Below are 11,113 nucleotides of genomic sequence, written 5' to 3'. Positions count from 1 at the left end.
CGTCACAGAGATTGTTGTCATCAAAGAGCATGTTGCCGACTGACAATGATCTTTTAATAAGCCTGCATTCACAGAAAAATAAGCATGTGAACTGTCATTGCATAAAATAAAAGAGAATTTTTCAAACCAAAAGACACATTTTATTCTGTTTAGGAAGATACACTCAATGCCGCGAACATGTTGACTAACAAATAAGGCAGGAAGCGATGGAGTAAAGCATTGAATATCTTTCCATTTTTCAGGGTGAAATGAATGCAAATTTTAGTAAAAGGACTTTTAAGAGAGAAATTTCCATGATATCTCTTCCCTCCTTCCCATGAAAATCACAATAATCTATATTTTAGGATGTCCCATGAAATTGCAACATTTCATTTATCAAGAATTTTGCAAGTTTTGCTCATTTTCGTTATTACAAYTTATTAATGTCAATTATGTGGTCCACAAGTTGCTTCTATTTTGCTACTGTTGCCTAATGAGACATTCGACTTGTCGTCAGATACTTGTACAATAACATATGTTTAGTCAAATATTTTGTGGAAGAAAATCGATTCYGTTTGTTACAGTGACTCTAAATATGACAACTGGCAGCATCTAAGAAGATTTTGCTTTTTTTCTTTTATAATATCTTCARTTATATGTCTATCATCTGTAAGGAAGTAAGGAACCTTCTTGAGAATAAGCAAACAAAACGCTGCAACAGCATCATACCTGGCTTTTTCCATGAAAAAGTTAGAGCCTCGGCTCCCAACATCGTAATGCTGATCTGAATCCAATTCCCACAGTGCAGGTTTGCCGATTTCTGGCTGATAGTGACCCAGGAACCTGCTCAAAGACTGACTCAGTTTAGAATCACAGAGAACACAATGACAGATACTTGGTAGACTAAACATTGAGGAGTAGCAATTCAGCAAACCCTCTCTAGTCGACAAATCTCTATGAATTAAGTAACATTTATTTTAAGTTTCAATGAAGAAACCAATCTAATACAAAGGACGTTAAGATGAGTGATGAGTCCCATCCAGGAACTATAAAGATGCAAAGAACAGAAGACTGYAGCTACATACGTAATCTTATATTCCTAAAAGACTATAGGAGTAAGTGTCAGAGCAAGATCTTTTTCCACTTACACATTAATGGCATCCTGCTTTTCGGCATCCATGTATGCATTACTGTAGTAACGCTGTAGAGTTCTAAAGAATTCCTGGGACTGAGTTGCTGCCTTCCATTGACCTCTTCTCTGACAAAATATCTGTACAAAAAGTTTTTAACAGAATATGAAAAATCAGTTTGTTAAAATGCTAAATATGTAAAAGGGATATAAAAAGTGATCAATCATAGTTGTCAAATCGAGAATCATGCATAGTCAATTGTAAACTGAACCATATATTCACTTCAACCTTTTCCAGAAAGCTTATTTAACATGTATAAACGCAAAATACAAATACAAGCATTCAGTGATGCCTAAACCAAAAATGCATGGATTGGTCACGAAAAGACTGCATTATCCATTAGTTGCTCTTTACTACATCAAACACACATAAATCCTTCGGTTCATGTGACTATTAATACAAGTTTCATATCAATAAACTCTACACAAATCCACAGAAACAACACATAGTAACTTGGTCAATCATAGATGCAATGGCAATTTAGACAAGATTGTGATTCATATCGTTGCTCAGGAATTGAATTCACTAAAAGATCCAACCTGTTGAATCTTGCAATTTCGACAACTATGCATAAACACATTAAATAACATCCTTCAAAACATATTGTTCAGGGTTTAATGGAAATTCACCTAATAATACTAATCCAATGCTATATCTATGCTATTGACTGACCCATCATTTATTATTACAGTGACATCACATTAGGGATATATTAGCATGAATCATGATCAGCACAAAATAAGACAGAATTGTTAGGAAGATTGTGATGTAATATTCAGTTTAAAGAGAACAGCAAGTGCTTCTTAGGAATCTCCTGTCTAACCATATACCTATATCAATGTATATCATCTCTCGATACTGAAAAAGAACCATCAGTACAAATCAATTAAAGTTTTCCTTGCAGATCACATGCACGACCTACGATAGTGCTGCCTATCAACATCTGTATCTCAATTAGCCTCTCAATTTCAGTTATTGTTTTAACATAATGCATTACCTTATTGTGTGCTGCAGAACCACCATATTGTAGTGCTAGAGTGTCACCCATTTTTTCATAAATCCTCATCAAATCATCTGCTAATGCAGAATCCAGCTCAATAACAGGGGAATCTATATATCCTATAGTATGCAGTTGACGACCAAGTGCAGCCCAACCATATGCATATTGAGCAACATTTGTCCGATCCAAGCAATCTATACAGTTCGTTCTTAGGACCCCTGTCTGAAATTTAGAAGGCTTGAAACTAAAATCCCCACTCACTCCACTGCTACCATGGCTAATTACATTCTTAAAGCTGTCAGCATCATTGTTTTCGGTCTGGAAACAGCAATGGCCACCAATATCATCCCTGCGCCATCACAAGAGGCATTCATGATACTTGCACAGACCAAAGAAGAAACTAGCAAYGATTTGAAAGAAGCAGATAACAGATTGCAGTGCTTGATGATTAACTACATAATTGTTAAATTTCCTCCACTTAAGTTATGCTCCAAATATTAGTAAATAAATGTAAAAAAGATCTTGTTTATTCAAGAAGTAGACTTGCATCTAAACATAATAAATTGATCAATGGCTATCATTTGATAGTGTATCAAAATTATGAAGAGAAAAAAATGACAATAGATCATTGTTTATTAGTAGTTTAGTATATTTCATAGTTAAGGTTAAAAGTTTTGTTAAACTAACACCAAGGAAATAGCCAACTAGAACTTTGATGGCATAAAAAAAGTTAGTAGAAATTACTAACAATAATTGTACTTAATTCGCAATTAAAAACCTTTGATTAACAGAAAGATTGTAAAAACCACGTGAAAATTGTTATGTTTAGGGTTTGTTGAAAATTTCAGTTAAATAGAAGGGACTAGGAATTAACTTTTTTTTTTCATTAATACAGTAATAAAAAGAATATTTGTATTGTTTAGTTACTTTTAGTTCAGAGACCAAGAACAAAAAAGTTGTCGATAGAATGTTCGATCAAAAAATATGTTTAATATGAGGGAGGGGAAAATATATTTATGGCTAAATTTCGGTTTCTAGGATGAGAACCAAGCCCTTTCTAGGACTTGAAAACAAAACCATCCCTTTTTATTTAAATATGACCTACCACTATGCTGAGCTTTCTGATAATAAATGAGTTTCAATTCTTTCTAAATATTCATATTACATTATATTTTCCAATGAAATCACAGAAGTTTGTCGAAATCACGTGGCGCCAAGTGACATCATCGGCACAAATGTAAATTTGCCCTTATAGAGAACCACAAAACATTGCTACGGCTTGGAACCCTAACAATCATTCAACCATTCTGCTAAGTGATGATACCTTATTTACTTGGACGCATTACTAAATAGCTAGAAGCATGATTTGATGCTACAAGAGAAATGTGTGCAGAGTTAGCTTACCTGGAACAGTTGAACAACTCTTCGGACCTTGAATTTGGAATCACTTGACAATAAAAGAAGCCAGTTAGGTTCAATGCATAAGTGGCAACTTTGCCCAAAAGCGCCAACACATTTGTAGATTTGCTGAAAAATGAAAGATAGAAAAACATGTCATTGACAGATTCATAATGTACGAAAAGGGCAAAAGAATTCAGAGGGACAGTGGGCAATGTACTTTCTAGAATATTTGTTTAAATCCCAATGAAGAAACTTCAAACGATTTTCCTCGGGCATATCGTTATTGATCAACTCAATAGCATGCGCAAACTCCATACGAAGGAGAGATTCTCGGGGTCTCTTTTCTTTGGTCTGCAAAACCACAGGGTTGTACACATATTTAAAAGAAACAAGCCACATGGACTTTTGTTATTCAGTAAGACTAAATTTACCTTGATCAAATTCAATATAATGATTGGATTTCCGTATCTCTTGACAAGATTCTCAAAGTGAAGTCTGGTGGCATCATACTTGTGGTCCTTTTTCGACACTAGATGGAGAAGTAAAAGTTAGCCAAATGGAATTGGGAATGTTAATTAAACAATTTAAGTATTTTTTTACTCTTACAGATGATATCAGGCTTAATATTTAATCGTGAAGTTTCCTGGGACCAGAACAGGGGTATTGAACCCCGATTTTGAACGACGGAGCTTATTTGCACAGGACATCCTTCAGGAACATCTTCAAATACGATTTGTTCTGTTTCAACATCATTGGCGACACGACCCTTCTCGTTTACCCCTCGTTTCAAGTATCTATACCAAAATAGGAAAAATTATCATATGAGTAACAGAAGGAGCCTAACAAAATAGAGGATTCCAAAGATGAAGAAATTTTTGCAGCATCCAAAGGTCACTCCAAGGACCACTCAACGACAATAATCTTGTTATGTAGACAATTTTGAACTCTTTGAGATGCTCATGTAAAATTGGTGATACATGCCATCATTTGGCACACATACTGCAATGTGCCACAAATATAGGAGCATACATATTGAAGATGTTATTAAGACATAGATTTAATAGCAGCCACTATCCCTCGCAATAGGAAAAATTTACAACCGATCCATAAATCAAAGGTAATCATACCTGGTTCCAGCATAATGGCGAGACCGTCTAGCAATGAGGGTTAACTTGAAGTCCTTTTCAGCTATTGAAAGTTTGACCTACGTTTCAGGAAGAAAAAACACAACAATCTTTATATTAAGAAATGCATAATCATTCATAAGGATTATAATGCATCTAAAGCATGCTAGCATGATCATACTCCAAGAATTTTGCAATGAAAAATATACTAAATGACTATTTAATTACAGCTATCTTCCTGAACAGGAGAAAATAGGGAAGTTCTGATTTTCCTATGTCTCAGCTACAGTAATAACTCAAAAGACATAACTCATATTTGAGCTACCAGGGGCACATCAAAATGTAACTACGATTCTGATGAAAGCAAGGACGAGAAACATACACTCATTTATGTATACTTACTCTTGGAAAAAAAAAACATTTCATGAAATCTATATTAGTCCCCTGTAGGAGATAAAAAGTAAAGAGAGTTGGCCAGAACTCACACCTTAGAATTTGAATAATGTACCAACATTAATTTTTTACAATAACAAAGATTGGGCAGAAGAAATATAACTTCCCTGCCTTCCCCATTTCTGCTGAATCATATTTACGCTGTCTCTATATATTATTTGGTTAAAGAAACTTTGAATGCTAGAGATACCTGTTTGAAGTAGCCATAAACTAGTGCTACTGTCCAGAGATTATTCTTCAGTTGATTGTGGATTCCGCTGGTTAAGAACTCATTCCAAACAAACATTGTTTCATTAAGGAAGTGTCCTGTCTCGTGAGTTGGTAAGTTCTTTTGAAAACTATGCATAACACGGTAGGAGTAGCTGAAATAGAAGTCCTTGGTAAGATCCACCGAGCATAGGAGCTTCTTGTATCTATTCAATAATCAATAAAACATTACAGCAAAGTCAAGATCAAAATTAGAACCGAGTGCTCAAAAATGATAAAACTAAATCAAAAACTGTTGAGCTGTAATAATATAAAAACAATGACAACACAAAGGTTGCTTCCATGTTAAACCCTGATGATACCTTGTCTCATTCAACAGTTTAAACTAACATCACAACGGCCACAGACTTCCCCCTGTAACTCGCAGGAAGTGAACGGACAACAACACTCCTTTATGAAACCATAATGACTTGAAAAAGAAAAAGAAAAGAACTAGATGTGTGTTAAAATCTGCCATTAGTAATTGCTATCTGACATTTGAGGCTGACAAAGCCATGGTTACAGAACTGTCAGAATGACACTAGGTAATCTATAATAAACAAGCAGACGTCCTGATATTAACATCAAGTAAGCGTACATGCAGTGGAAGGGCTACGTTAACCATGCCAAACTTGCTTATCATCAAAAGGAGCTCAAAAGAAGAAACTATATGTCTAAAAAACAATATATAAAAGATATAAGTTAATAAAGGATAAAGAGAAAACCACCCGAGATTGAGGGCAATGCTTATGAAGATACATATGAATAAAAAGTAGTTCTGACTTCTAATAGCTTTGCATCCCCTTAAAAGTACCAAGTACATTTTACATTTACACACAGAATTGACGAAAGACCTGTTCTCATTCTTAGAGTAAGCCACACTGGGTTGAACAGTAGAATTGGGAATTGGTAAGATCTCGCTCTTGGTAATTGCATATACTGCGTGACCACAGATTACACCAATCTTCCTCCTTTTTGTAATTAGCAGCATGTAATAAGGTCCCAAAAACTTTATGAAGCCTAAAATCACCCATAAAAAATTATCTGTGAGAACCACTCATTATATAAAATGTCTGTTGACTTGAAAAAAACATCAAAATAGAGCATACCAACAATTCCATAACAAGTAGTAACAAATCTAAGTCCCCCTGTGGACTTGTTTCCATCATGAATACGCTTTAGCAGGTCACAGCATTCAATTTCTGTATATGTCGTAGAATCTTCAGTAATATTTAGCTCGGCAGGTTCTGACCTGTCAATCTTTAACACTCTCCAAACTGATCTATTCTTACTCCGTCCAATCATATAAAAGTTCTGTAAGAGGCAAAAAATTTGTTTATGATCAGCATGCAGCTACCAATCACATAAGGATCAGATCAAGTTAAAGAAAAGACAGAATAATGGAGAAGAAGAACTCAAATCACCAAGGAAGGAATTATTTTGGCATGTAGTGATAGATTCTATGGCACATAGCAAAGATAAAAAGTAGTACTGCAAGTTATTCAATTATTTTGGTGTATTACATAAACAAGTGCTCTATAGACAGCTTTAAAAAGAATTTATGGGACAGAAGAATGATTCAGAGCTAACATCAGAACCGAAAAGGTAAGGACATCGACGATGAAGGAAGCCGGTACACTGACTGCTTGGAAGTGATTGGATTTGACAGATAAGAAGTTGTTTTAATCTTGATTTGGAAAGCCAAGGGGCTGCACATAGTTACATTCTTCCTACCCGAGATTTGGATAACATGTCAGGTATCAAGCTATTGAATCATATATTGTAACATTTGCTTCAAATTTCTCAAAAGATTTGTAAATGTGTACATTGAATGATGAAGGCATACTTTAGATTAATTAATCAAATAGTAGGATTATATAGGATGGCAATCCAAGGCAGAAAATGTGGTTCAAATCCACATTATCATTTTAAAGTTGCTGCTTGTTCAGAACATGTACCTAAAAGGTGTATATTACATTATTACAATAAAGATAAAGTAGCCTAAACATATTTTGATTTAGCTAATCAAGATTGTTTTGAATTCTCTAAACAGTTTGTGAAACGTTCTTGGTTTGAGAAAGAAGAAACAAAGCAAAACCAAAAGATGAAGAGTGAATGTAGACAGCATGAAACCCATGGTGCGATGAAGATGGAGAAACCACAGTAAAAGTTACAGGAGATACATGGATAGTATTGATATTGATTCATCATTATGTAGCTCAGAAGAGATGGCACAAAATCCTTGGAGAGTCATGACCATGTATGCACATGGATATCATCAATGAACATGTAGTGCTGAAGAAACATATATTGAATAAAGTCCAGAATCTATAATTTAGTCTCTCCCGGGAAATGATGTGATTTTGATTAGATCTAAGCGTCCTCATATAAAAGTAACAGTAAGGGCAACATAACTTTGCTACCTTTCACATGCGTAAGACTAGAGAATCTAAGTCGAATGGCATAATAAAGAGAGAAAATGTTTGACAAGATTTAAGGTGGTATGGTTTAAGGTTGAAAACCGCAGCGCATGGAGCGACGACGCATCTGTTGACATACAAGCAAAAACTTGATATGGTAATGGTACTATCATGATGGATCAATCCAGCAAATGTTTGTGTGACAGTGTTGTTGAAGCAATGAAAGCCAGCTTGATGGGTATATATATATTCGTAAACAAAACAAAACAAAACAGAGTGCAGCGAGTAAAGGTAGAAAGCACAAGACTGAATCTAGAAACAGATTTGATTTGATTGATATAAAGTAGTAATAGCATAGCAGGTTAATCTGGTTGAAGTGAAAAAGAGAAAGTGGGAAGAGTAGTTAGTTGTAAGAAAGAGGGAAGAAATTATACAGAGCGAGTCTCGTAAAGTCGGAATTTTTGCAGATAGGAATTGATAAGTTTGGGGAGGTGTGCGATGCAATCTTGTTGATGAGCCATTGTTGGGGATCCAGCCAGGGGGCTATATCAAGTTGAAAGATATAATTGGGATGGTGGACATGATGAGGATGTTGGAAGAGATCCGCCGATAACGGAGGAGGATGAGAGCTCCGGCGACTGTATCCACATAAAATTAAAAGAAGAAAAGAAAAGATATGAAAATGGAGATTGTATTATTGAGGTTGAGATGGAGGAAGAAGGAAACGTTGGCTTGCTTGTTGCTTGCTGTATTATATTTATTTTTTCATAAAAAATTAAATACTTATTTTTCACAACTATGAAATTGAAAGCTTATATTTGATTTGGTTTTGGTTTATATAAAATTAAAATAAATTCAGTTGCGTGTTTTATGTTATACCTTTATTTATTAGGATAACTATAAAATATCAGCATAAAAATATGGTAAATAAAATATGGAGAAGACGTGTCCACGTGGGCATGGGAAGGTCCTGGTGACGTGTCCTAGTTTTGCTGTCACTTAGCTGTCACATTTCCCAACTCAACACTTTGATTTTTTTTAGTTTGTTTAGTAATGTTGACATGATATGATATGATATGATAATATGAGAACGTTTTTGGGTTAATTATATCATTAAAATATTATTTTCTTTTTTATCTCCGAAACAATAATAAATATATATTTTCTTGCTTATTGACAATGATTTCTGTCTAAAAAAACTCTTATTAAACTTTTATAATGTCTTTATTTTACTATTTTTATAAACAAAGTTTAAAAGATTTTTATCTAATAATATAAGCACATCAAGTTTACATATTTATCTCATAAAATCTAAACTATAATTATTTGTTATTTAAACAAGGGGGTTTTAGTTTCTCTAATTTTGTATTTGTATTTGTATTATAAAGAATGAAGATGTTGAATACAACTTATATGTGAGGTAACTCATAATCAATTGATGAATATTAAATTATAATAAAATACTCCTTAACCAAGAAAAAGATTGATTAGTGAAGAGAATAAACAATTATATGTTGCTCTAAAACAAAGCAAAACTATTTTACTTTTTAATAACCACCAATTTTATAATCAATTTGTCAATATCTAATCATTAATCAATGTATATATATGACTTTTCATACAATTTATGTTTTTTGATTTATATTGTGAAACAAATATATGTTAATTAAACTTGTGATTTTTAATATTAGGCTTATAAAAAACTATATAAAATAACACAAACTAAGTTGGTTATTAAAATTCTCATATAATTATATATATATATATATATATATATTGAGTATATAATTCAATCGTCAAAAACGTGGTGGAAAAGGATTTTTCCTTTTTCTTATATAAAATTGAAGAATGGGACCATTAGTTATATTTATTTATTGTATTCATGTGGAAATATAAAAATGACAAGGGAAAGAGACCGATGCTTAATAATTGATTTTTGTTGAAACATGGCAACTTTTATTTATGCAATTCCTACTATTCCTACCTTTTTTTTTTTGAAATTTAATTAAATGATTAAGTAATTAGAGGATTCATAAACCTTATTAACCATCATCTAGCTTATCAGTTAGATTGTCAAATTAAAAATAAATAAATGATGAGGATGGTTTTTAATTTATTATAAAGTTTGGTATAACAAAATATTGTAAGCATGCAAAGGATGATAACAAAGAAAGACACTATGATCCTTCAAATCAAAATAAAAATCTTATAATGATTTATAAGATGTAACTCATAATTACTACAAAAATTATATATTATTTTATAATAGTGTCTTTTTTATTCATCAATTTTATATATGTATATGATTAACAATTAAAAAATTATTTAGAATTAAAGGTCATATTTCGAATAAAGTTAAGTCGATATTCTAATAACTCATGGCACAAGATAATAGATATATAGAGTAGAATTATTTTGTTTGGTGAAAAATGTAATAAACTGAAAAAGAGGGACATGTTTTGGCAATACGCAAAAGATTAATTTGGCAACTTTTAAATGCAAAATTGATGGTCAGTATTTGCATGTTATAACCAGGGGCACCCATCCAAATTCCTAAATTAAATAAATAAAAACAAACTGAAACACTTCAAATTAAATCATATATGAAATGGCAAAGTATAAGACGCAATTTGGTTTGCAAAATTCGAAAAAATTTGATGGAATTGAAATGACAATTTTTTTAACCAAATTCTAATTTATTTGGTTGGTTTATTTCTTGAAATGGATGAAATCTTTCAAATGCCATTTAATTCCACGTATTAATGAATTCATCATTCATTGGTATAATGGAAGGAATTGAATTCTATTATCACCTACCACGATTATGCTACTATTGTTCGTCATACCCCATCCCTAACCGTCCCACCATCAGGGGCCCAAAATTTTCCGATACAATAGTAGTTTAAAAGAATTTAATAAATTAAAGCAACCCAAAAATTGTAGCATATAATTACAGGCAAAAATAATTTAGTAGATAATAAGGGTCCAAAAACATATCAACTAATTACATTAAAGAAGAAAATTTGATCATTCATTATATGCTATTGTTTATTGTTTTTCTAATTTTTTTATCTCCAACAAAGTATAATGATATTGGCTATTGTTATCTCTATATGCTTGATTGTTTTTGTGCTTCAACAATTTAACGTTAAGATCATGTGCTTGCTATTGCTATATATTTTTGTTGGATATTTTTATCAATTTCTGCTTCTATTGACTATTGTTATTTGGTTATATTGTTCAAATTGTTTTTGTTGACTATTGTTATCTATTTTTGCCTACATAAAATATTTTACTATT

The 11,113-nt window shown here is 32.5% G+C and overlaps 1 protein-coding gene across 5 annotated transcripts in view; it reads right to left on the bottom strand.

Moving 5' to 3' along the window:
* LOC112516616 (phosphoinositide phosphatase SAC2-like) overlaps positions 1–8,559 on the bottom strand; it is a 9,214-nt gene extending 655 nt beyond the window's left edge. Inside the window, exons 1-13 of one of the 5 annotated variants that reach the window (XM_025123761.1) lie at positions 8,248–8,559; positions 6,503–6,707; positions 6,248–6,413; positions 5,338–5,560; positions 4,698–4,774; positions 4,177–4,364; positions 4,002–4,099; positions 3,788–3,921; positions 3,574–3,696; positions 2,167–2,518; positions 1,128–1,249; positions 709–822; positions 1–62 (exon numbers count right to left, since the gene is read on the bottom strand). In XM_025123761.1, coding sequence (XP_024979529.1) covers positions 1–62; positions 709–822; positions 1,128–1,249; positions 2,167–2,518; positions 3,574–3,696; positions 3,788–3,921; positions 4,002–4,099; positions 4,177–4,364; positions 4,698–4,774; positions 5,338–5,560; positions 6,248–6,413; positions 6,503–6,707; positions 8,248–8,334 — 1,951 coding nt within the window. In that variant the 5' untranslated portion in view covers positions 8,335–8,559. Of the gene's footprint in view, positions 63–708; positions 834–1,127; positions 1,250–2,166; positions 2,519–3,573; positions 3,697–3,787; positions 3,922–4,001; positions 4,100–4,176; positions 4,365–4,697; positions 4,775–5,337; positions 5,561–6,247; positions 6,414–6,502; positions 6,708–7,576; positions 7,789–7,808; positions 7,842–8,247 lie in introns of those variants that run through there. The other 4 variants (XM_025123763.1, XM_025123764.1, XM_025123762.1 and 1 more) reach the window with 4 other exon arrangements.
* Positions 8,560–11,113: the final 2,554 nt, after the last annotated feature.

Source organism: Cynara cardunculus (assembly GCF_001531365.2).
Source record: "Cynara cardunculus var. scolymus isolate 2C chromosome LG 8, CcrdV1, whole genome shotgun sequence".
Taxonomy (NCBI): domain Eukaryota; kingdom Viridiplantae; phylum Streptophyta; class Magnoliopsida; order Asterales; family Asteraceae; genus Cynara; species Cynara cardunculus.
This window is presented reverse-complemented; position numbering and strand designations above follow the sequence as displayed.